The sequence below is a fragment of the Ranitomeya imitator genome, chromosome 4, assembly GCF_032444005.1.
Source record: "Ranitomeya imitator isolate aRanImi1 chromosome 4, aRanImi1.pri, whole genome shotgun sequence".
In the NCBI taxonomy this organism is placed as follows: Eukaryota; Metazoa; Chordata; class Amphibia; order Anura; family Dendrobatidae; genus Ranitomeya; species Ranitomeya imitator.
The window spans coordinates 116941673-116969203 of record NC_091285.1 but is presented as its reverse complement, the minus strand read 5'-3'; the positions used below and the strand labels follow the sequence as shown (position 1 = coordinate 116969203).

Genomic DNA, 27531 nt, shown 5'->3' with positions numbered 1-27531 from the left:
TGTTGGCCGGTGCGGTTAACGATGGCCATAAATCCCAGACCCACAGTGGCTTTTCCTAAAGTCACACTGCGGTGCTGGGATTCGTGGCCTTGTGCAGTAAATATGTTCGCCGCTCACACATGTCCTTACACCTGCTTCAGACTGGGCGGCCTCAGCTGATCCCTTATCGCATGCCGCGGCCATGAGGCCGCACAGTCAGAAGAAGGCGGAAGGAGGGGAGTGAAAACAGGGGAACATATGCACTGCTCGTGCCCATCAATCACACCCTCGCAGTCAAAATATATGAGACAACGGGGGGCGTTGTGTCGGGCAGGGGGGACGCACAGGCACAGCCAGCCAACCAATGATGTCAGGAGACGGGCAGCGCTAACAATGGGGGTGCTGCGTGTCATTAAAAAGGAAAGTCACACCTCAGGGACATTGTAATGGTCTCTAATGAGACACATTTTGTACTTGTTGAGTTCCACGTGTGCAAGGAGAAAAAGTCAGCCACCTTGTACAAATGCAGCAGTACTGCTGTACAAGGTGGCTGTTATACATAGAAACACCTGGGGGGGTGGGGGGCAGGCTCCCTTCAATTTCAGTTCATGTGCCTGCGTGGCGTTTGCAGGTCACGTTGCAAGCTACACAGCAGGGGAACAGCTGGCGTTGCTGAACCCCACTGACACATTGACTGGTGTTTTTCTCTGTGCAGATTGCATGTCCGGGCAAAAACTAGCGGTGTTAGAGCCCAGGGTCAGCAGGAGGAGGAGGAGAGGAGCAAAGTGTAGGCCGAAGCCTGCACTGGTGGCAGCTTTTGGTCGGTTGTGCCAGCGTGGCTTGTGCTGGACACGATGCCGGCTACACAGCGGGGGAACAGCTGGCGGTGCTGAACCCCACTAACACATTGGCTGGTGTTTTTCTCTGTGCAGCTAGCATGTCCGGGCAGAAACTGGCGTTGTTTGAGCCCAGGGTCAGCAGGAGGAGGAGAGGAGCAAAGTGTAGGCCGAAGCCTGCACTGGTGGCAGCTTTTGTTCTGTTGTGCCTGCGTGGCTTGTGCTGGACACGTTGCCGACTACACAGCAGGGGAACAGCTGGCGGTGCTGAACCCCACTAACACATTGGCTGGTGTTTTTCTCTGTGCAGCTAGCATTTCCGGGCAAAAACTAGCGGTGTTTGAGCCCAGGGTCAGCAGGAGGAGTAGAGGAGCAGAGTGTAGGCCGAAGCCTAGTTGAACCAATTTCAAAGGTTACCTTTAACCCCCCCCTCAGGTGTTGCAAGGTACAAGAGCCACACCTTGTGCAGCATTAATGCTGCACAAGTAAAAGGTTGCTCTATTTGTTTTGCTCCTTGCACACGCTGACTAAAACACGTACACTATTTAGCCCATTATACTGTCAAACAGTTGTGGAGGCGTGACTTGTCTTTTTAACGAGACGCAGCACAGGTGTCAAAATTTGCACCTAGGTACTGGGCGCAGCTTCCTGAGCGTTGTTATTTGCTGTACAGGAGTCTGCGCTATTGTGATCCCTTGGCCATGCGCTGTGAGCGCTTCCTGTCTTCTGACCTCATTTCATGTCGGCCGTTGCGGTTAGCGATGGACATGAATCCCAGACCCACAGTGTGTTTTTAAAAAATCACACTGCCGTGCTGGGATTCGTGCCCTGGTGCACTAAATATGTTTGCCGCTCACACATGTCCTTACACCTGCTTCAGACTGGGCGGCCTCATCTGATCCCTTATCGCCTGCCGCGGCCATGAGGACACCCAGTCTGAAGAAGGCGGAAGGAGATGAGTGAACACAGGCAAACATATGCACTGCACATGCCCATCAATCACACCCTCGCTGTCCAAAAAAATAAGACTCCGAGGGCCGTTGTTTCGAGCAGGGGAGATGCACAGGCGCAGCCAGCTAACCAATGATGTCAAAAGACGGGCAGCGCTAACAAGGGTGGTGCTGCGTGTCATTACAAAGGAAAGTCACACCTCAGGGACATTGCAATGGTCTCTAATGAGACACATTTTGTACGTGTTGAGTTCCACGTGGGCAAGGAGAAAAAGTCAGCCACCTTGTACAAATGCAGCAGTACTGCTGTACAAGGTGGCTGATATACATAGAAACACCTGTGGGTGGGGGGCAGGCTCCCTTCAATTTCAGTTCATGTGCCTGCGTGGCGTTTGCAGGTCACGTTGCAAGCTACACAGCAGGGGAACAGCTGGCGTTGCTGAACCCCACTGACACATTGACTGGTGTTTTTCTCTGTGCAGATTGCATGTCCGGGCAAAAACTAGCGGTGTTAGAGCCCAGGGTCAGCAGGAGGAGGAGGAGAGGAGCAAAGTGTAGGCCGAAGCCTGCACTGGTGGCAGCTTTTGTTCTGTTGTGCCAGTGTGGCTTGTGCTGGACACGTTGCCGGCTACACAGCGGGGGAACAGCTGGCGGTGCTGAACCCCACTAACACATTGGCTGGTGTTTTTCTCTGTGCAGCTAGCATTTCCGGGCAAAAACTAGCGGTGTTTGAGCCCAGGGTCAGCAGGAGGAGTAGAGGAGCAGAGTGTAGGCCGAAGCCTAGTTGAACCAATTTCAAAGGTTACCTTTAACCCCCCCCTCAGGTGTTGCAAGGTACAAGAGCCACACCTTGTGCAGCATTAATGCTGCACAAGTAAAAGGTTGCTCTATTTGTTTTGCTCCTTGCACACGCTGACTAAAACACGTACACTATTTAGCCCATTATACTGTCAAACAGTTGTGGAGGCGTGACTTGTCTTTTTAACGAGACGCAGCACAGGTGTCAAAATTTGCACCTAGGTACTGGGCGCAGATTCCTGAGCGTTGTTATTTGCTGTACAGGAGTCTGCGCTATTGTGATCCCTTGGCCATGCGCTGTGAGCGCTTCCTGTCTTCTGACCTCATTTCATGTCGGCCGTTGCGGTTAGCGATGGACATGAATCCCAGACCCACAGTGTGTTTTCAAAAAATCACACTGCGTGGCTGGGATTCGTGGCCTTGTGCAGTAAATAGGTTTGCCGCTTACACATGTCCTTACACCTGCTCCAGACTGGGCGGCCTCAGCTGATCCCTTATCGCCTACCACGGCCAGGAGGCCGCACAGTTTGAAGAAGGCGGAAGGAGATGAGTTAAGACAGGCGAACATATGCACTGCTCGTGCCCATAAACCACACCCTCGCTGACAAAATAAATATGACAACGAGGGGCGTTGTTTCTAGCAGGGCGGATGCACAGGCGCAGCCAGCTAACCATGATGACAAAAGACGGGAAACGCTACCAAGGGGGGTGCTGCGTATCATTACAAAGGAAAGTCACACCTCAGGGACAGTGGAATGGTCTCAATGAGACACATTTTGTACGTGTTGAGTTACACGTGGGCAAGGAGAAAAAGTCAGCCACCTTGTACAAATGCAGCAGTACTGCTGTACTAGGTGGCTGTTATACATAGAAACACCTGGGGGGTGGGGCCAGGTTCCCTTTTAATTTCAGTTCCTGTGCCTGCATGGCGTTTGCAGGTCACGTTGCCGGCTACACAGCAGGGGAACAGCTGGCGTTGCTGAACCCCACTAACACATTGGCTGGTGTTTTTCTCTGTGCAGCTAGCACTTCCGGGCAAAAACTAGCGGTGTTTGAGCCCAGGGTCAGCAGGAGGAGGAGAGGAGCAGAGTGTAGGCCGAAGCCTGCACTGGTGGCAGCTTTTGTTCTGTTGTGCCAGCGTGGCTTGTGCTGGACACGTTGCCGACTACACAGCAGGGGAACAGCTGGCGGTGCTGAACCCCACTGACACATCACCTAGTGTTTTTTCTGTGTAGACAACACTTCCAGGTGGCAACTGACAGTGTTGAAACCCAGGGAATCAAAGAGGGGCAGAGTGTAGGCCGAAGCCTGCAGTGGAGCAAGTTGAAAGGGAACCTTTAACCCCCCCCCCCCAGGCATTTGTTGCTGAAAGAGCCATCTTGTACAGCAGTAATACTGCACATGGAAAATGGTGGCTCCGAAAATTATGCTCCTTGCAAACGCTGAAGTACACACTCATATAATGTGTCCCCTCACACCGTCAAACCATCCCGGAAGTGGGACTTTCCTTTGTAATGTGACACAGCACAGCCGTCATTCCAACCCCCTTGGTGCCGGGCACCACCTCCTCAACGTTGTTTGGTTCTGTCACGGAGCCCGCACTGTAATGTTATCCCTTGGCCATGCACAGTTAGCGGTGCCCGTCTTCTGACATCATGTAGGTGTCAGGCTGGCAGTGCCTGTGCGTCCAAGCTGCCCGAGATCCAACCTTGCAGTGTCATCTAATGTAGTCCCACTGCGGGCCAGGGATCCATGGGCATGCGCAGTGCATATCATCGCCTCTCACTCACCTCCTTCCTGCTTTTTCAGACTGTGCGGCGTCACGGCCGTGGCATGCTATTAGGGATCAGCTGACGCCGCCTAGTCTGAAGAAGCGTGAAGAAGGGGAGTGAGAGGCTAGTATATGCACTGCGCATGGCCATGGATACCAGGCCCACTGTGGGATCACATTAGACGACACTGCGAGGTGTGATTTCGGGCAGCGTGGACGCACAGGCGCAGCCAGGACGACAACAAATGATGTCAGAGGACGGGCAGCGCAAACTGTGCATGGCCAAGGGATAACATAACAGCGCAGGGTCCATGACGGAATCAAACAACGCTAAGGAGGCAGCGCACGGTGCCAAGGGGGTAGCAATGACGGCTGTGCTGCGTCACATTACAAAGGAAAGTCCCACCTCCGGGACGGTTGGACGGTGTGAGGGGACACATTACATGAGTGTGTAGTTCAGCGTTTGCAAGGAGCATAATTTCAAGAGCGACCTTTCCCTTGTGCAGTATTAGTGCTGCACATGGTGGCTCTTTCAGTAACAAACGCCTAGGGGGGGGGGGGGGGACAGGTCCCCTTACATTTTAGTTGTGCCAGCGTGGCGGTCGCATGACACGTTGCCGGATACACAGCTGGGGATCAGCTGACGTTACTGAACCCCAATAACAGAGGAGCGACTGTTGACTGTGCACACAGCACTTCCAGGCACCAACTGGCGGTGTTAGAGCCCAGGGACAGCAGGAGGAGCAGATTGGAGGTATTGCCGCACACACAGCTGGGGATCAGCTGACGTTACTGAACCCCAATAACAGAGGAGCGACTGTTGACTGTGCACACAGCACTTCCAGGCACCAACTGGCGGTGTTAGAGCCCAGGGACAGCAGGAGGAGCAGATTGGAGGTATTGCCGCACACACAGCTGGGGATCAGCTGACGTTACTGAACCCCAATAACAGAGGAGCGACTGTTGACTGTGCACACAGCACTTCCAGGCACCAACTGGCGGTGTTAGAGCCCAGGGACAGCAGGAGGAGCAGATTGGAGGTATTGCCGCACACACAGCTGGGGATCAGCTGACGTTACTGAACCCCAATAACAGAGGAGCGACTGTTGACTGTGCACACAGCACTTCCAGGCACCAACTGGCGGTGTTAGAGCCCAGGGACAGCAGGAGGAGCAGAGGAACAGAGTGTAGGCCGAAGCCTGATTGGAGCAAGTTGAAAGGAAACCTTTAACCCCCCCCCCCCCAAGACGTTTGTAGCTGAAAGAGCCATGTTGTGCAGCACTAAGGATGCAAAAGGAAAAGGTTGCTCTTTTAATTATGCTCCTTGCAAACACCGAAGTAAACACTAAAAATGTGTCCCTTTATACCGTTAAACCGTTCCGGAGGTGCGAATTTCCTTCGTAATGGGACACAGCACAGCTGTCATTCCTATCCCCTTGATGCCGTGCGCTGCCTCCTCAGCGTTGTTTTAAGCTGTCACGGAGCCTGCGCTGTTCTGTTAGCCCTTGGCCATGCCCAATTAGCGCTGACTGTCTTCTGACATAATTTGGTGTCAGGCTGTCAGTGCCTGTGCGTCCACGCTGCTCCAGATCCCACCTCGCAGTCTCATCTAACGTAATCCCACTGCGGGCCTTGGAACCATGGGCATGCACAGTGCATAACCTCGACTCTCACTCCCCTCCTTCCCTCTTCTTCAGACTGTGCGGTGTCACGGCCGTGGCATGCTAGGGATCAGCTGACGGCGCACAGTCTAAAGAAGGCGGAGGGAAATGAGCGAGAGCCCGAGGGGAAGATATGCACTGCGCATGCCCATGGATCCCAGGCCCGCAGTGTGACTCAATCAGAAGACACTGCGAGGCGGGATCTCGGGCACCGCGGCCGCACAGGCGCAGCCAGCCTGACACCAAATTATGTCAGAAGACAGGCAGCGCAAATAGGGCATGCCCAAGGGATAACAGAACAGCGCAGGCTCCGTGACAGCTTAAAACAACGCTGAGGAGGCAGCGCATGGCACCAAGGGGGTAGGAATGACGGCTGTGCTGCGTCACATTACGAAGGAAAGTCCCAGCTCCGGGACGGTATAACGGTATCAGTGAACACATTTTATAAGTGTTAAGTTCTGCGTGTGCAAAGAGCTAAAAAAAAAAGAGCTACCTTCTCCTTGCGCAGCATTACTGCTGCACAAGATGGCTCTTTCAGTAACAAACGACGGGGGGGGGGGGGACAGGTTCCCTTACATTTAGGTTGTTGTGCCAGCGTGGCGGTCGCAGGACACATTGCCGGCTACACAGCTGGGGATCAGCTGACGTTACTGAAACCCAATAACACTGGGTCGTATGTTTTTACTGTGCAGCCTGCACTTCTGAGCCGCAACTGGCGGTGTTGGAGCCCAGGAATAGCAGTTCAGGTGGTAGAAAGATGAACACAGCAGGAGACCTGGATGACACCCAATTACTTAATCAGGCAGAGGAGTGGCAAATTCCTGCGAGATCCAGGCCTGGTTCATTTTCAGGAAAGTAAGCCGGTCAACGTTATCGGAGGATAGTCGCATGCGACGGTCTGTTAGTACACCACCTGCGGCACTAAAGACACGTTCCGATAAGACACTAGCCGCAGGGCAAGCCAGCACCTCCAATGCATACTGGCTTAGCTCTGGCCATGTATCCAGCTTAGAGACCCAAAACTTGAACGGGGAAGAGCCGTCTGGGAGTACAGTAAGAGGGCAAGCCATGTAGTCTGTCACCATCTGACGGAACCGTTGCCTCCTGGTGACTGGAGCCGCCGGTGATGGTGTAGACATTTGGGGCGGGCACACAAAAGTGTGCCAGAGTTGTGCCATACTGGGCTTGCCTTGGGCAGAGGCACTGCTTCTGCTCCCTCTTTGGGCAGAGCCTCCCCCACTGCCTCGACGCACTGAGCTGCTTTGTAAAGCACTAGCAGCACTCCTCTCAGTTGGACAGGAGAAGATGATGGAATTCACCAGTGTGTCGTGGTACTCCCGCAATTTACGCTCCCGGGTCAACGCAGGGATGAGGTTTTGGACGTTGTCCCGGTAGCGAGGATCGAGGAGGGTGAACACCCAATAATCAGGCATGTTGAGAATGTGGTCGATGCGGCGGTCGTTTCTCAGGCACTGCAGCATGAAATCCACCATGTGCTGCAGAGTGCCAACCGGCCCAGAAACGCTGTCCCCTGCTTGAGACATGATCTCTGCCCGCTCGTCATCACCCCACCCTCGCTGTACACACTGACCACTGGACAATTGTGTCGCTCCCTCCTCTGGACGGAGCTCTTCCTCCTCCATTGACTCCTCCTCATCCTCCTCACAAATTGGCCTCTGCGTACCCCTTTGTGAGGAACCACGTGGCGCTGACTCTCCAGAAGCTGATGGAAAAGGTGACTCCTCATCCTCCACCTCTTCCACCACATCATCCCTTAACCCTTGCAAAGTTTGCTGAAGCAGGCAGATAAGGGGGACAGTCATGCTGACTAGTGCATCATCTGCACTTGCCATCCGCGTGGAATAATCAAAAGGACGCAAAACCTGGCAGACGTCCTTCATAGTGGCCCACTCTGTGGTTGTGAAGTCTGATCGGCGCTGACTGCGACTTCTTTGCGCCTGATGCAGCTGGTACTCCATAACTGCTTGCTGCTGCTCACACAACCGCTCCAACATATGTAACGTGGAATTCCACCGGGTAGGTAGGTCACATATGATGCGGTGTTCCGGAAGGCGGAATCGGCGCTGCAGAGCAGCAATGCGGGATCTGGCCAAGCTGGAACGCCGCAAGTGAGCACACTCTAGGCGGACCTTGTGCAGCAGGGCATCAAGATCCGGATAGTCCCTCAGAAAACTCTGCACAACCAAATTGAGCACATGTGCCAGACATGGGATGTGAGTGAGGTTGCCAAGGGCCAAAGCTGCCACCAGATTTCGGCCATTGTCACACACTACCATGCCTGGCTGGAGATTCGCTGGCAGTAACCACACATCGCTCTCCTGCTTTATGGCATTCCAGAGCTCCTGCGCTGTGTGGCTTCGATGCCCCAATGAAACTAGTTTCAAGACGGCCTGCTGACGTTTGGCCACGGCTGTGCTCATGTCGGTCATAGGTAAACGTTCACGGGTCCATGTGGGGGTGGACTGTGACGGATCCTGCAGAGAGGAATCAGAGGAACTGGTGTAAGAGGAGGAGTCGATGCGTACAGACTGGATTCCTGCAATCCTTGGAGTGGGCAGGACACGTCCTGCGCCACTCGCACGATCTGTACCTGGCTCAACAACATTAACCCAATGGGCAGTGAGGGAAACATATCGCCCCTGTCCATGCTGACTGGTCCACGCATCGGTGGTGAGGTGGACCTTGCTACTGACGGCGTTCAGTAGCGCATGTTTTATGTTTGCCTCAACATGCCTGTGCAGGGCAGGGACAGCCTGCCTGCTGAAGTAAAAGCGGCTGGGCACCTTGTACTGTGGGACTGCCAATGCCATCAAGTCACGGAAGCTGTCAGTCTCCACCAGCCTGAACGAGAGCATTTCCAGGGACAACAGTTTGGCAATGCCTGCATTCAGAGCCTGTGCTCGGGGGTGGTTGGCCGAGAATGCCCGCCTTTTCTCCCATGCCTGTACTACCGATGGCTGTAGAGTAGACTGGGAGTGTGAGGATGACTGGGAAGGTGGTGCTGTGGGTGGAATTACACAAGGTCTCTGGGAGGAAGCCAAACCAGCTGTGCGTGAGCTGGAGGAAGAGGCAACACGAGCTGAAGAGGTGGTAGCTGCCGCTGTTGGTTGGCCTACATCTTCAGTGTGTTTCTGTAACTCCACCGCGTGCCTGGTCCGCACATGTTTCCACATATTTGTGGTATTGAGGTTGCTGACATTTTTCCCTCTTTTTACTTTATGATGACACAGCTTGCATTTGACAAAACAAATGTCATCTGCAACTGTGTCAAAAAAGGACCAGGCACTGCAAGTCTTGGGAGCGCCCTTTTTGGCTTTGGAAAGAGACAGGCTCCTAACGGGTGCCAAAGTGGAGGCTACAGGCTCCGCAGTCTTCCCCCTCCCTCTCCCTCTTTGGCCCGTAAGAGGAAGCTCTTCCTCTGAGCTGCTCCCACCACCTTCCTGTTCCTCACGCCACGATGGGTCAAGGACCTCATCATCTCCACTACCCTCTGCCACCAACTGCTCCTCCTGGGTAGTCTCAGCAGCACAGTACGCACGAGAAAGCGGCACCTGAGTTTCATCATCAGATGCGTACTGCGCTGTGGTCACCGGAGGCACTGGCCCACCTGCCTCTTCAGAGTCAGAGAGAAAAAGGTGTTGGGCATCACTGCACACTGCCTCTTCTTCCATTTCTCCAATGCTGCTTGGCTGGCCCCCTGTTTCCAAGCCAAGAGATTCAGAGAACAGAAGTAGAGACGGCTCCTGTCCTGGGCTCTCTGACTGCCTGGCCAATTTGGCAGGTGGTGAAGAGACAGATGGCTGCTCTCCAGTGCTCTGTGCCTGAGAGGATGTGGCACTAACTGAAGTCGATGCCGAGGCGTTAGCTGCCATCCACCCGACAACGGCTTCAATTTGGTCTTCACGCAGCAGCGGTGCACGGCGCTCTCCGACAAAGCTGCGCATGAAGGACTGTTCCCTGCTGAAACTGAGTGACGACGAGTCACCGGCGCCCGCAGCAGGCACAGAATCACCACGTCCTCTCCCTGCTCCTCTCCCTGCTCCGCGCCCACGCCCACGTGCCTTACTCCCTGCCCTCTTCATCTTGGTTGACAGATAAAGATAAGCAGAAAAGTACTAAGGCCTTAGTGTGCTTATTCCTGTAATGCTCCTCCTAACAGGTGTAAGAAACACTAATGTTGTAAATTGTGGACTAAACTTTATTATTTTTCAAATGTGGCCTACACAAGTGTAAGTTGTGTTTGGTGAACTTAACCTTTTTTTTGGTGCAGATCGGGCTACAGAGCTAGTTTAAATCACACGGAGACCGTGCAGACAGCCGTAAACGGCGCTGCAAGGCCAAGAAACCCTCCTCTAGGTTATCCTATATAGTGTTTTTCCACTATTTAGCTGGATACAAGTGGAAAGACACTAATAGGAATTTTTTTTTTCAAATTTTAAACTGGCTGCACTATTTGAAAAAAAGGAAATTGTTTTTCAAGGTATGAGGCAGTAACGCACCCTGAGCTGAATCCAACCGGCTATGGCTGCACACAGACTACAGGGCGAGCTGCGCTCACACAGAGACCGTGCAGACAGCCGTAAACGGCGCTGCAAGGCCCCAAAAAAACCCTCTAGGTTATCCTATGTAGTGTTTTTCCACAATTGAGCTGGAGACTGGTGGAAAGACACTAATAGGAATTTTTTTTTTCAAATTTTAAACAGGCTGCACTATTTGAAAAAAAGGAAAATTTTTCTCAAGGTATGAGCCAGTAACGAACCCTGAGCTGAATCCAACCGGCTATGGCTGCACACAGACTACAGGGCGAGCTGGGCTCACACGGAGACCGTGCAGACAGCCGTAAACGGCGCTGCAAGGCCAAAAAACCCTCCTCTAGGTTATCCTATATAGTGTTTTTCCACTATTTAGCTGGATACGAGTGGAAAGACACTAATAGGAATTTTTTTTTTCAAATTTTAAACAGGCTGCACTATTTGAAAAAAAGGAAAATTTTTCTCAAGGTATGAGCCAGTAACGAACCCTGAGCTGAATCCAACCGGCTATGGCTGCACACAGACTACAGGGCGAGCTGGGCTCACACGGAGACCGTGCAGACAGCCGTAAACGGCGCTGCAAGGCCCAAAAACCCCCCTCTAGGTTATCCTATGTAGTGTTTTTCCACAATAGAGCTGGAGACTGGTGGAAAAACACTAATAGGAAATTTGAGAAAAAATGTGCAGCAGGCTGCACTAAGAGCAAAAAAGAACAACTGTGTGAGGCAGTGTGAACCCCCCCTGAGCTGAATACAACCGGGTATATGGCTGCACACAGACTACAGAGTGAGCTGCACACACACACACACACAGAGACCTTGCAGAACGCTGTTAAAACAGTGCTGCAAGGCAAGAGCAAGGTGAACAGTGAAGAACACACAGCGTTTTGCTAAATTAGCCTTTGGAAAGGAAAATAAAGCAATTAGCAAGCTCAACTGGCCCTCAGTTAGAACACAGCGTCCTGTCCCTAACTGAAATCACAGCAGAGTGAGCGCAAAATGGCGGCAGCGCTTTTTTATAGTGCAGAGTGACATCATTTCAGCAGCCAATACAAGCCTTGCCAGTACTTACATGCCCACCATGCTAAACAGGATGTGCCCACACTTTCATTCATTCCTCATTGGCTGCTGCGTTCAATTTGAATTCTGGGAACTTCCGATTCCGTTATCCGATACGCGGGAAGTATCGGAATTCAGTATCGGAATTCCGATACCGCAAATATCGGCCGATACCCGATACTTGCGGTATCGGAATGCTCAACACTACTGCTAGTGCTTTAGTTTACTACCTTTAAAAAAGACATTTACTGTAGTGTATAGATTACATGATATTGTTAGTGATCTCATTGACTGTCCAATATCAGCAAAAAAAAACAAAATATTATAAATCCCCACATGCTGAACCATACCAATTGCGAAGAGTCATCTAGGTTGCAGATATGAGGAGTCATGGAGTTGTCGCTGTTAAGGTACCGTCACACTATACGATTTACCAACGATCACGACCAGCAATACGACCTGGCCGTGATTGCTGGTAAGTCGTTGTGTGGTCGCTGGGGAGCTGTCACATAGACAGCTCTCTCCAGCGACCAACGATCAGGGGAAAGACTTTGGCATCGTTGAAACTGTCTTCAACGATGCCGAAGTCCCCCTGCAGCACCCGGGTAACCAGGGTAAACATCGGGTTACTAAGCGCAGGGCCGCGCTTAGTAACCCGATATTTACCCTGGTTACCATTGTAAAAGTAAAAAAAAACCACAGCACATACTCACATTCTTATGTCTGTCACGTCCCCCGACGTCCACAGGGTTAAAACTGCTTTCGGCAGGAGCGCTGCTAATGCAAGCGCTCCGGCTGACAGCTTCCCTGCACTGACTGTGTCAGTGCCAGCCATAAAGCAGAGCACAGTGGTGACGTCACCGCTGTGCTCTGCTTTACTGCCGGCACTGACAGTCAGTGCAGGGAAGCTCTCGGCCGGAGCGCTTGCATTAGCGACCAAAAAAAGGTCCTGATCATTCCCCACGACTAACGATCTCCCAGCAGGGGCCTGATCGTTGGTTGCTGTCACACAATAACGAGATCGTTAGCGGGATCGTTGCTATGTCACAAAAAGCGTGATGTTGCAACGATATCCTTAACAATATCGTTATGTGTGATGGTACCTTTAACATAACCATTTTAATTATCATCCCAGGGGGCTTGTGAGATCAGAGCAAGCTGTGCCCCTTAAGAAAAAACGGCATAAAACCAGCCAGAGCAACGTGACTCCTCATCCCTGTAGCACCACCCAGATATTACATACAGTATGTGCCTGCTTACAACTTCTTCTTTCTCATAATAAAACAGGTGATTCAATATCTGGAAATGTTTTTATTAAAGCAGAAACTAAGAACTACAAAGTATACAATATCAAAGCATGTAATTAATGATCAAAGCATTTAATGTATTTATCTGAAAAAAAAGAAAGATTGTCCTCCTCTGTCACTTTATCGCATAGTCAACTAAAGGGATATTTTGGTCGTAACGAATCATCACCTACACACTCTTAGATCAGATGGGGTCCAACTGCTTGAAACCTCATAATTTCCCACAATGGGGTCCCACATTCCCTAGTCCTCCCTGTTAGTGCTAATTTAATGTGTTTTTTATTTAATACTTTAATACTGGAGATAATTGATCCTAGTGGGCAGACCCCTATCATCTAACATCTATCACTGTTATATTTGGAATAACCTATAGGGCTGCCATTGGAATTCATGCAAAAGGATGAATGAAACCACCATAGAAGATATTATAGTAGCCATATAGGTTGATTTCCCCCAACCTGTTCAATGTATTGGACTGCTAAAATCTTAAAGGGATTGATCCCTTCCAGTTTGGCTCTGAAGGGGCAACTCCATTTACACTTGTAGTGTGCTGAGCTCACTGATTGGGCTGCTGCACTGTCAAGGGAGCAGCTGCGGAGACTCACCGGTGGTCTCAGGGAAGGTCAGTACAGCACCGTTTGTTATTATAACAAACTGCAGCAAGGGTAGAAAACTAATTGAAAGGAAGCAACCCATTTAACTACTAAAGTCCCCCAGATAAAATAAAAAAGCACATACTTGTAATATTGTAATCTCCCAGTCGACGTCGTTATATAAACACATTATCGTCAGCCTTCACTATTGTGCCAGAGCGGACATCAATGTTAACAATTTTATGTGACCACCGAGGTATATGTGTATGGAGTTATGTGGGGGGCTTTTATGAGGTGCTACTTGCAGTTAAGAATGCTTGTCCTGTGGAAACCCCTTTAAGTGACATTTGTAAAGATTGAGTTATGTTTATTAATTCCTGAGCTCAATTAGAGCAAGAGAAAGGTTATGTTCTGCCCAATGCAATAGCTATTGAGTAATTTACCATACAGTAAATAGGTACAAAATCAACGAAGTTGATTATTGGCAATGTCTATTGACAGGTCATATAGTACTACCAATATTAGTTTATGATGAGGTTTTATATATTGAAAACATTTTCTAACTTAGTAATATTCTGTTTTTGCCAGATCAAGTAAGGAACAGCTACCAGTTATGTAGTAATGGAACACTAAGAGTAATGTATGCTAATGGCATGGGGATCAGTTTCCATAGCGAACCCCATATTCTTGCTGGCACTGTGACACCTACAATTGGAAGGCGCAATATTTCTTTACCCATGGAAAATGGACTAAACTCCATTGAATGGAGGTTACGGAAAGAGCAGACAAAAGGCAAAGTGATTGTATTTGGAAGGAAGCTCCGGGTAAGTGTTATTTATGTTGACCTACTAGTGTATAGCTAACAGCAAAACTCTGTTTCTCTCCTAAAGAACATTGTGTGTTGCTCTTTTTATTAAAAGAATGTGGACAAATATATGACAGAAGCTTATTGACCAGATACAATTGAAAAATGTTCAGTTATGTGCACAGAGTATGGAGTATTTCATTTTTAGCATAAATCACAGAAGTGAATTGAATAAATACAGAAAGACAGGGAGGCAATATATTCCAATAATGAGAAAACCAATATAAATGACAATGACATGGGGATATTAATATAGGATCACACAGTACTACCTTTGTAGGATGAAATGTAATGTGGCTTTCAAATCATTTTATGTTATTGAATTTTAGGATCTACTTTATGGTCTCATAGCATATTAAAGGTAATACATAGCAGAAGAACTAGACAATTTAGTCAATGTCAAATCCCAGAGCTCTTATGGCATAGCAGACTAGCCCTTCTGGTCGATTCTCAATATAATATAATTTGTTGATGTTCTGGAATTCTGAAGTTACTTGTTCTACAGTCCTATAGATACATATCCCAGACATACCTCATTACAGGAAAAGTGAAGAATAACTTCTGTTCTGATATCATATATTTTATAATAGATCCATATTGTCGTTCATCCATAGTGCAGTCATTTAGAGCATGTAATCATGCCACTGCCTCATGTACCTAATGAACAAGATTATCATTGTATGTTACCATCTACAATACACATAAACAATTAATGTGGTTTTCCAGCTATCATGTGTCCAAAGGATAGATCAGTGGGCTTGACCATTCAACAGGGGTCACATGTCTCTGCTTTATAATGAAGCAGAAGTTGCACCTGAAAGCTGCCGCTCTATTCAAACTATGGTACCATTAGGGTATGTGTCCACGTTCAGAATTGCATCAGGATTTGGTCAGGATTTTTCATCAGTATTTGTAAGCCAAAACCAGGAGTGGGTGATAAATGCAAAAGTGGAGCATATGTTTCTATTATACTTTTCCTCTAATTGTTCCACTCCTGGTTTTGGCTTACAAATACTGATGAAAAATCCTGACCAAATCCTGATGCAATCCTGAACGTGGACACATACCCTTAGTCTACTGCACACTCTGCCATACCCATAGAATTAGAAAAGAGCAGTAGTGTCACTCCATTCAAACAGGGAAAATGCTGGAGGTACCAGCCTTGATCTGGTAACTATATTGTATCCTGTTGATAGTTAATATCTTTTTATGGTTGGAATATTACTTTATTTATATTCTCAGTATTTATTTTTTATCTAGCTTTTGTGCGTTTTCATGATATTTATCATTTGCTTATGTATTGGAAATAGTTGCTAGACTTGTTTTACCATGAGATGTTGGAATAAAGTCATTTTCCTCTAGTAACGTTTTTCAAAAAACTTGGCTGAATTGAGTGAACTGGTGGGAAATTGGGTCAGTTTTATAGAGATACATTTACTAATAGTTCTATTTTAAGTTGTTCCCAAATAAACCTTAAAATCTATTCAGGAGCGTATTTCTGTTGAGGTCACATTTTTATCTGAATTTAAATTATTCATTATAGTTTCCAAAAAAGTTATACAATTTATCTGCCTGTGGCATGAACAACAAAGTACACCTGTTCCATATTGTGCAGAGCTCTTTGAAGGCAGAAAAAATGAGAAAGAAAAATAAAAGTTTGTTAGAAAAGTAATCAAAATATATTACCGTTGTAAAATATTTAGTGTGTTCCCTTTTAAAAAAATATTTTCTTGCATTAGCAGTTTAATAAACAGGGGAGATGCAATTTATTGTTGTCAAAGAAAGAATGTACAATAAAAAGAATCTTTATCCTTATTACATTCAGTACCTGGCAAGATACAAATAATCTGTGGCTGCTAAGTGCAAACTGCTGAGTTGTGTTTTTTTTCTTTAATTGGGGGGGAGGGAGGGTGCTTCAGCTCATGTACATTAAAAATAAAAGAAATATATGGGATCATAATACCCAGCGCATGTTCTTAGCGTTAAGTAAATATTAAAATACGTATCTATAATATAACGCTGGGAGCGTCACTCTGTCCGAAGCCGCTATAGACTGCGCAGGCGCAAGCGCCGGCGCAGTCTGGGCCTCACAGAGCGACGCTCCCGGGAGATCGCGGTGTGCGTTCACACTGAACGCACACCGCGATCTCCAACAGAGAAGCAGGGACCGCCAGGAGGGTGAGTATTGGCCATATTCACCTGTCCGGCGTTCCATCGCTGAGCGGCGCCATCTTCCCGGTCTTCGGCCTGTGACCTTCAGTTCAGAGGGCGCGATGATGCGCTTAATGCGCGCCGGCGCCGCCCTCTGACTGAACAGTCACAGCCAGGAGACCGGGAAGATGGCGCCGCTCAGCGCTGGAACGCCGGACAGGTGAGTATAGTAAGTGCTGGGGGGCCTGAGCTGGCGGCGATACCGGCATCTGACCCCCACAGCGCGCCGGTGTCCCCGCCTGCTCAGGCCCCCGGATGGGTGCAGCACATGACAGGATGGGGACGCAGGATGGAGACGCAGGATGGGGACGCAGGATGGAGACGCAGGATGGGGACGCAGGATGCGGACGCAGCACATACCAGGATGGGGACGCAGGATGGGGACGCAGGATGGGGACGCAGCACATACCAGGATGGGGACGCAGGATGGAGACGCAGGATGGGGACGCAGGATGGGGACGCAGCACATACCAGGATGGGGACGCAGGATGGGGACGCCGGATGCGGACGCAGCACATACCAGGATGGGGACGCAGGATGCGGACGCAGCACATACCGGGATGGGGACGCAGGATGCGGACGCAGCACATACCAGGATGGGGACGCAGGATGCGGACGCAGCACATACCAGGATGGGGACGCAGGATGCGGACGCAGCACATACCAGGATGGGGACGCAGGATGCGGACGCAGCACATACCAGGATGGGGACGCAGGATGCGGACGCAGCACATACCAGGATGGGGACGCAGGATGCGGACGCAGCACATACCAGGATGGGGACACAGGATGCGGACGCAGCACATACCAGGATGGGGACGCAGGATGCGGACGCAGCACATACCAGGATGGGGACGCAGGATGCGGACGCAGCACATACCAGGATGGGGATGCAGGATGCGGACGCAGCACATACCAGGATGGGGACGCAGGATGCGGACGCAGCACATACCAGGATGGGGACGCAGGATGGGGACGCAGGATGGGGATGCAGGATGGGGACGCAGCACATACCAGGATGGGGACGCAGGATGCGGACGCAGCACATACCAGGATGGGGACGCAGGATGCGGACGCAGCACATACCAGGATGGGGACGCAGGATGCGGACGCAGCACATACCAGGATGGGGACGCAGGATGCGGACGCAGCACATACCAGGATGGGGACGCAGGATGCGGACGCAGCACATACCAGGATGGGGACGCAGGATGCGGACGCAGCACATACCAGGATGGGGACGCAGGATGCGGACGCAGCACATACCAGGATGGGGACGCAGGATGGGTGCAGCACATGACAGGATGGGGACGCAGTATGGGTGCAGCACATACCAGGATGGGGACGCAGGATGGGTGCAGCACATGACAGGATGGGGACGCAGGATGGGGACTCAGGATGGGGACGCAGGATGGGTGCAGCACATGACAGGATGGGGACGCAGGATGGGTGCAGCACATGACAGGATGGGGACGCAGGATGGGGACGCAGGATGGGTGCAGCACATGACAGGATGGGGACGCAGGATGGGTGCAGCACATACCAGGATGGAGACCATATACCAATATAAATGCTCGCCACCCGGGCGTAGAACGGGTTCAATAGCTAGTTAAAATATGTTGCTGGAAAATGTTTGTAATGTTACGAATTGTTGATATTGGTTTAGATACATTAAAATTCTGAACCTATATTACCAGAAACCTCTTCATATACACCAATTCACACATATACTAATTCATAACAGAGCTTTAGGGACTCACATTATCTACCATTTCCCTTCATGCCTATAGAGTGACTCCCTGGAATAGGAAATAATGGGCTTTATAGTTTCTGGTTTCTTAACACCTTGGTCCTAAGAAGTGTCTTTTGAGGGACCTACTCCTAGGTACATTTGCCTTTTAAAGTAGAAGCCATTTTAAGGCCGAGGTATACCAGGTACAAAATGTCACCTGAAGTTACAAATTCAGGAAGCAATTAGTGAGAATTAGTGATGAGCAAACATGCTTGAAAAACACGTTATGTAACAGAAGACACGAGAAACAGTAATGTAATCATATAACTGTCTAAAAATTTTGCTGCATTTGCAATGAAAGATAATCGTGAATGATCATTCTTAAAAACGCTCCTTTCATGATATGCAAATTGCCTCTTCTGAGAAATAGAGGACTTAACTCTATAGCGCCACCTGTTGGAAGTAGCGATCCTACAAGTCACAATCAACCCTTTAACGAGTCGTGCAATATGACCAGGGCTGCCACTTTAAATTTCGGGGCCCCATACTGGCAAAATTTCCGGGGCCCCCTTGAGACTCCGCCCAGGCTCCACCCCAGCCCCGCCTCCACGCTCCACCCCTCGAACTGTCCACAGTCCCACCGCTCTCTCTTGGAAAAACTCCACTTCTCACCTATCACACGTTGACAGTTCCCATCACCAGATCACATACATAGCTGGCAGCTTTTGTTTTGGCCAAAATATTTTTTAAGCCACCAAAATGACAAGGTAGACACTTTTGGCCAGGCCCTACTCTGCTGTAACCTATTAAATATTTGTTAAAATATGCAATACAATTTAGGTATATTTTTATTTATTTTTCAATTTTTAAAATGACCTATAATACCACATACAAGGAACAAATACCACAGCACCATGACCAGACACCATATCACCACAGTGACCTATAATACTATCTACAAGGCACAGATACCGCCACACCATGACCAGATGACATATTACCACCACAGTGATCGAATAATATCAAATACAAGGAACAAATACCACAACATCATGACCAGACCACATATTACCACCACATAGTGACTGAATACTACAATACTGATCAATAATAAAAAAAAACCACAATACTATCACCATCAGTGCCATTATACACAGGAGATCTGTACTTAGTATGCAGTGTCTGTGTACAGGTAATACAGTGATCACCAGTGACATTCTACACAGGAGCTCTGTATATAGTGTATAGCTAATCCAGTGATCACTGGTGACATTATACACAGGACCTCTGTATATAGTATACAGTGTATAGTGTCAGTGTATAGGTAACACACTGACTCACCAGTGACGTCTCTAGGTGAAGTCCTTCATCTTTAATCCAGCACAGACCGCCATCACTTCATCCAGCCAGGACTCGTCTCTGCAAGAAATAACACCGTTATCTCGAGTTCCACTTGCAGAACACATTACTTAATTTTCCCAACTTCTACATTACACCACATGAAGAAGGCGACATAGTATCACTCTACACAGTAATAGGACTGCCCCCCCATTTAAAACAGTATACTCAAAAAAATAAAATAAATACATCACTGCAGTAATAATATCCCTTAATTAGCCCCTATGATAATAATATTCGCCATCCTAGCCCCCGTGTGTCTCATTTCTGGCGTCAGCCATATGTTTTCCCATCCTGCCCTAATGAGTATCCATCCTGCCCCATATGATCTCCCCATCCTGCCCCATCTTTCTCCATCGTATCCATCCTGCCCCATGATCCTGTCCCATCCGTCTCCAATCCTGTCTCCAGTGTCTCCAATCATGCCCGTATCACCATTCTGCCCTGTCTCCAATCATGCCCCCTGTGTCTCAATTCTGCCCCATATGTCTCCAGTCATGCCCCAGTGTCTCCAGTCATGCCGCCATGTCTGTCATCCTGCTCCCTGTGTCTCCAATCATGCCCCGTTTCTCCATTCTGCCCCTGTGTCCAGCAATCTGCCCCTGTGTCTAGCTTTCTGCCCCTGTGTCCAGCTTTCTGCCCCTGTGTGCAGCTTTCTGCCCGTGTCCAGCGTTCTGCCCGTGTCCAGCTTTCTGCCCGTGTCCAGCTTTCTGCCCGTGTCCAGCTTTCTGCCCCTGTGTCCAGCGTTCTGCCCCTGTGCCCAGCGTTCTGCCCCTGTGCCCAGCTTTCTGCCCCCCCATGTCCAGCTTTCTGCCCCCTCCGTGTCCAGCTTTCTGCCCCCCCCGTGTCCAGCGTTCTGCCCCCCTGTGTCCAGCTTTCTGCCCCCCCCGTATCCAGCTTTCTGCCCCCGTGTCCAGCTTTCTGCCCTCCCTGTATCCAGCTTTCTGCCCCCCTTGTGTCCAGCTTTCTGCCCCCCTGTGTCCAGCTTTCTGCCCCCCCTGTGTCCAGCTTTCTGCCCCCCCCCTGTGTCCAGCCTTCTGCCCTCCCTGTGTCCAGCTTTACTGCCCTGGGCCCCCCCACCCCACCCCCGGATCGCTGCTCTCAATAAAAAAATAAAAAAAAAAACAAGTTCTGGTTACCTGTCGCGCTCCTGCTCTCTCCACGCAGCTGCAGCGTGCACTCGCCGGCGACTGACAATGACGTCAGACGCCGGCGACCTGCACGCTGCGGCTGACGTCAGCTGCCAGCCTTAGATTGGCTGGCGGCTGTTAACTATGCGCGGGCCTGCACGTCAATAGCGTTAAACAGCTGCAGCGCCGGCCGCCGCTAAGGGCCCGGTTCAGCTTGTGGCTGCCGGTAGGGGCCCAGTGAGCAGATAAGACGGGCCCCATATGCCAGTCACGGCCGTCATGCCCTGATGGCGGCCCTGAATATGACTTAGGATAAAAGCCAAATCAGTATCTCAATTCGCAGACACGGTGTTTCTGGCTGTTGGCCCTCGTCAATGCGAAGCATGAGAACTGATTTGGCTAGGTGAGAGGCTCTGGACTGGGGTCTAAGGGGTAACGTTTCTCCTTAAGGAGAGTGACATACCAGCTGGCTTGTCAAGGAAAGGAGGCTTATTCGCTGTGCAATGCTCCTCTGGGAAATTAAATATGCAAATTGCCTCTTTTGAGAAAAAGAGGACTTAACTCTATAGCGCCACCTGTGGGAAGTAGCGATCCTACAAGTCACAATCAACCCTTTAACGAGTCATGCAATATGACTTAGGATAAAAGCCAAATCAGTATCTCAATTCGCAGACACGGTATTTCGGGCTGTTGGCCTCTTTTTCTCAGAAGAGGCAATTTGCATATTTAATTTCCCAGAGGAGCATTGCACGGCGAATAAGCCTCCTTTCCTTGACAAGCTAGCTGGTATGTCACTCTCCATAAGGAGAAACGTTACCCATTTGACCCAAGTCCAAAGCCTCTCACCTAGCCAAATCAGTTCTCATGCTTCGCACTGAGGAGGGCCAACAGCCAGAAACACCATGTCTGCGAATTGAGATACTGATTTGGCTTTTATCCTAAGTCATATTGCACGACTCGTTAAAGGGTTGATTGTGACTTGTAGGATCGCTACTTCCAACAGGTGGCGCTATAGAGTTTAAGTCCTCTTTTTCTCCGAAGAGACAATTTGCATATTTAATTTACCAGAGGAGCATTGAATGGCGAATAAGCCTCCTTACCTTGACAAGCCAGCTGGTATGTCACTCTCCATAAGGAGAAACGTTACCCTTTCATGATAATCTTTCAGCATAAACAGGCTACCAATCACTGGATGAACAAGCAAAACGCTCATTCATCAAGTGAAAAAAACATTGTTCTTGGCAGCACATATGTAAACAGGGCTTGCACTGCTGAGAACCATGGCAACCTATACGCCCTGAACGATCTATTTACAGATCGATCAATGCGCATCGCTTTGGTCTGCCTGTGTGAACAAGCATTTAAATGACTACAAATCGGAAGCGTTTTAGCAATTGGCGGTCATATCAGGCCTCTAGACAGTTCCTGTAGTTTGACCCTTAAACACCTCTCCAGTGGGTTTTTTGTAATTTTACCATTGGAGTGGTGCTTCAAATTAAGTCACCTGCACCCTGTCTTATACTCACCTTCTGGCATCTTCAACTGTTTTCACCGCCGCTCCCATCAGTCTTCCACAGTTTGTGTTTGCTGAAGCGAGTTCGAAGACACAACTCAGTACAAGTCTATGACAGCCTTTTTCTGGTTCTCACAGACTTGCATTGAGAGCTTTGGACGTAGCTTCTGTATTCCGGCCAATCAGAAGATGCGGTCACAAGATGGCGCCGCTGGGCCGGAGCGGCACCAAAAAAAGTGAAGATACGGGGGCGTGAGTATATGAATACTGGCAGGAACCTTAGGTTTAAAGCAACACTCCAGTGTTGAAAAAAAAACACTGGTGTAGTGCTTTAAAGAGCCCTTTTTTAGATTTATAGCTATAGTAAAGATCCATTTACATAGGCTGATTTCAGGCCAGAAAGGAGCATCCAAATACAATCTATATACAAGTTGATCGATGCTTGCAGTGAAAAGAGGCACGCATCTGATGGTGTGTGGAAGTTAATGCTGGTTGTACTGTTCCCTTTCCAATTATGGTAGTTGGTGGCATTCCACATGGTATAGCCGAGGTGGAGGGACACAGTATAGTCAGGAGACAGTTTAACAGTAAAACAGATCAACTTTTACTTGCACAGCAGCCAAAAGGTTTTACAGTCATAGATGTTATAACATGTTCAGATGATAAAGTTCTAAATTGAGGCACTGTAAGGATTCAAACCCAGCAGCTCTTGTGCGCCAGGCGGCAGCTCTTCCCTCTGAGCTATTCAACTTGCTGGACAGTTCTTTGCCAAGTCAGATACTAGTACCTGTGTTGTTCCTGATATCTCCAAACTGAGTTCCTGATGTCTCCACCTCAAGTTCCTGATTGGCTCACCCTGTAATCTCCTAACTGAGAACTCTACTTAAACCTGGCACTGCACTTCCTTCATTGTGAGATTATTGAGCTCCCAGCTCAAGTCTAGCTTCTTCCCACCTGCTGCTTATTCTTAAGATCCTATTGCATCCTTGAGTACCGGCTTCTGGCTATATCCTGGCTACATTACCTGCTTATATTCCCAACTATACTGCTGCCCCATGTACCAAACTCTGGCTATGTACTGACAACGATTCCTCCTTATCCTTCCAACTACACTTCTGATCTGTTTATCGACCTCTGGCTATATCCTGACAATGCTACCTGCCAGCGCTGCCACTAGTGGTTGCGATATCACTACTCCAACTCATGTAAGTCCTTAACAGGCACATAGAGATGTATGCAGGGAATTGGCACAGTTTAGGTGTGGTGAGCAGTAGGGCTGTGGAGTCGGAGTCGTGGAGTCGGAGTTAGTTTTGGTTGGAGTCGGAGTCGGTAGAAATGTACCGACTCCGACTCCAGCTTTAAAAAAAATGTATTAATATTTCATAATTGAACTTTCATATGAATTTTATAAATGTTACTCAAATATATATGTTCTATCAAACTATGAACAACAGTGATAAGCAGTTCTGCTGGAGATAGAGACATTTCTTACTTCTTGTGTGTCACTGTTCTCCACTGCCCTTATCTAATCTTATACTTGGTTAACCTCATGCTGCCCCAACCCCCCTACTTACAATGTATGAAACTGAAAGTGAAAATGTGTTGCAAATTGTTAGTAGTAAAGCTCTTCCTCTAGACTAGATGTTTGGTGTGCGTCTTCCAAGCATCTCACAGCTGCTACTCAGAAGAGGAAGACTGTAAGAAGTATTATCCTTTCAACAAACTTTGCATCAGTTAACTGTGTACATGAGGAATAACAGTATTACTGACCACTATATCAGTTGTACGACCTGGCAATAATTTTGTACAATTGTTTTTAGGAAAAACAATTGTAATTTGGATTGCGAATGCAGAATTAAAAACCTGAGAATGTCAAAGAAGCGTCACATTAAATCAGCTGTATTTGAACATTTCACCACCACTCAAGATAGAAAACATTATGTCTGTCAGTGTATGACAAATGATCTAGATGAAAACAAATGCTGTGAAGCCAAGATCAGTGAATATTCAGGCAAAAATGAAAATGCTCCTACCAGAGCTTCTAATCTAAAGAGACATTTACAGCGCTTTCATCCAGAAGTACTGAAAGCAGTGGATGAGAAAGACTGCATCCAAACCAATGAACCAGTGCCCAGATCTTCCAGCCAAACAAAGGAGCAGAGAACTTTGCAGCCATCAGTTGCAAGATATTTTGTCAGTGACAAAGTTACTGTGACAATGACAGTAGATACATTTAAAAAACAGATCATAGAGATTGTTATAAAGGATAGTGTGCCTATTTTATTATTTTCACGACCAGCTTTTATGTGTCTGAATGGGGAAATGGCCCGCAAGCTTGGTGTTTCTCTGGAGAGAGAGAGTATTAGAAAATTTGTAATCGAAGAAGCTTTTAAACAAAAGGAAAAACTTTAAAAAACTCTCAAGGGACGCTTTCTGTTTCTTAAAATGGATGCCTGCACACGTCACAGAGTGAACTATTTTGCCATCAATGTCCCATTTATTTGTGACTAGGGTTGAGCGAAACAGATCGGCAATTTTCAAAAGTCATCGACTTTTAGCAAAGTCGAGTTTCGTGAAACCCGACCCGATCCCACTGTGGGATCGGGTCGGCGATCTTTACTCCAAAGTCAGGTTTCGTATATATATATATATATATATATATATATATATATATATATATATATATATATATATATATATATATATATATATATATATATATATATATATATATATATATATATATATAATCATAGAGACACACATATATATATATATATATATATATATATATATATATTTACTTCAGCGAAAATTTTTCCGCGATTTAACCCTTAAATTGCATTTAACCCTTAAATTTAATAGCTACAGGCAATTTAAGGGTTAAATCGCAGAATATATTGGCGTGGGCTCCCGCGCAATTTTCTCCGCCAGAATGGTAAAGCCAGCAGAGGGCGCATCACCGCGAATGAAGGCAACTACAGGTCATTGACCTACATCACCTTCATTCGCTGGGGTTTTGCAGGCAGGAGCACAGCTGCATTATAACAGAGCTCCTGCCTGTAAAATATTTTAACCCCTTCAGATGGATTTACATCGTGGGACGTTACAGATCAACGAAAGGTATGTATATTGTTGGTTTATTATTTTTAATTTGTTACAAAGCGAGGGTCTTCAGGTGGATTGAGAGAGCAATAAAATCTTAAAACAACCTGTGTGTTTATTTCATTAAAATACTTTTTATTAATGTGTGTGGTTTTTTTAACCCTTTCATACAATTGAATTAATAATGGATAGGTGTCAGAATTGACGCCTCTCCATTATTAATCTGGCTTAATGTCACCTTACAATAGCAAGGTGACATTAACCCTTCATTACCCCATATCCCACCGCTACACGGGAATGGGAAGAGAGTGGCCAAGTGCCAGAATAGGCGCATCTTACAGATGTGCCTTTTCTGGGGTGGCTGGGGGCAGATGTTTTTAGCCAGGGGGGAACCAATAACCGTAGACCCTCTCCAGGCTATTAATATCTACCCTCAGTCACTGGGTTTACTACTCTGGTGGAGAAAATTGACCGGGAGCCCACGCTAATTTTTTCCGCGATTTAACCCTTAAATTGCCTGTAGCTATTAAATTTAAGGGTTAAAGGGACTCCAGAAAATCACAGTGAGAGCCATGATCCACAAATGGCAAAAATATGGAACAATGGTAAACCTTTCCAGGAGTGGGCGGCAGACCGTGCAGTGATGGCTCATCTAAGATGTCACAAAAGACCCCACAACAACATCAAAAGAACTGCAGGCCTCGCTTGCCTCAGTAAAGATCAATGTTCATGACTCCACCATTAGAGACTGGGCAAAAATGGCTTGCATGGCAGAGTTCCAAGACGAAAACCACTGCTGAGTGATAAGAACACAAAGGCTTGTTTCAGTTTTGCCAGAAAACATAATGATGATCCCCAAAACTTTTTGGGAGAATTCTCTGTGGATTGATGAGACAAAAGTTAAATTTTTTGGAAAGTGTATGTCCCATTACATATGGCGTTGAAGCAACACAGCATTTCAGAAAAGGAACACCACACCAACAGTAAAGTATGGTGGTAGTAGTGTGATTATCTGGAGCTGTTTGCTGCTTCAGGACTTGGAAGACTTGCCGTGGTAAATGGAACCATGAATTCTGTTTACCAAAATATTCTGGAGGAGAATGTCCGGGCATTTGTTCCTGACCTCAAGCTGATTTAGATGCTGTGGCATGACCTTAAAAAGGTGGTTCATACACGGAAACCTTCTAATGTGGCTGAATTACAACAATTCTGCAAAGATGAGTGGGCCAAATTTCCTTTAGAACATTGTTAAAGACTCATTTCCAGTTCTCACAAATGATTGAATGCAGTTGTTGCTGCTAAGAGTGGCCCAACCAGTTATATTGTTTAGAGGGCAATTTACGTTAGTAGTACTACTAGATTTATGCATAATCAATTGCAACATCCACATTGTGTAATTGAAGACCATATGCTTACAAAATTGGCTAAAGCTAATATTGCTAAAAGTGAAACTGTTACTGGATTCATGCTGCTCAAACCACATGTTGTAGCTTTGCAGACTAAAGTTAGTTTGAAAAGCTAGCGGGGACTCTAGGTAGATGTGACTTATCTGGCATGGCCCCCTGTGCGTATATTGGAAGTGACATGTCAATCACGTAAAGAGGCACTGTATCAGTCTACTCATGTTTCCCATTATATGCCCCAGTTGGTTCTTCAAACGAAGATTTCTTTGAAATGATGCAGTATTTCAGAGAAAGGTCATGCAGTTAAGCTTTTATTCACTGTTCCAGTGATTTAAACACCATGAATCTATTGAAAGGTTCCCTGTAATGTACATGAGCTGATCAATAGCAAGGTTACATTCCAGATTATCATTAACCCCTTGTTAGGACTGGCGGAATGCACCAAATAATATTTAGAGAGGATATGAGGTGCGTTCGCAGTCCGGGGTCCACCGTACAGAAAGGACATTTGCTGCTCGGTAATGGTGGACTAGAAGGCGGTATAATGTGAATACACACACGGGTTAGCTTCACCCGATATGAAGGAAGCGAACCCTGTTGCATCACAGGGCCGCGATACCGCACAGAGAGCGCAAGTAAAGGGTCACAGAACTCTGTATCAAGACACG

The 27531-nt window shown here is 47.9% G+C and overlaps 1 protein-coding gene across 4 annotated transcripts in view; it reads left to right on the top strand.

The window, feature by feature from the left end:
* The window catches only part of TENM2 (teneurin transmembrane protein 2), a 3136407-nt gene that overhangs the window by 2706890 nt on the left and 401986 nt on the right, over positions 1 to 27531 (top strand). For all 4 annotated transcript variants that reach the window (XM_069763919.1, XM_069763918.1, XM_069763915.1 and 1 more), the window contains one exon: positions 14095 to 14330. In XM_069763919.1, coding sequence (XP_069620020.1) covers positions 14095 to 14330 — 236 coding nt within the window. The remainder of the gene's footprint in view (positions 1 to 14094; positions 14331 to 27531) is intronic.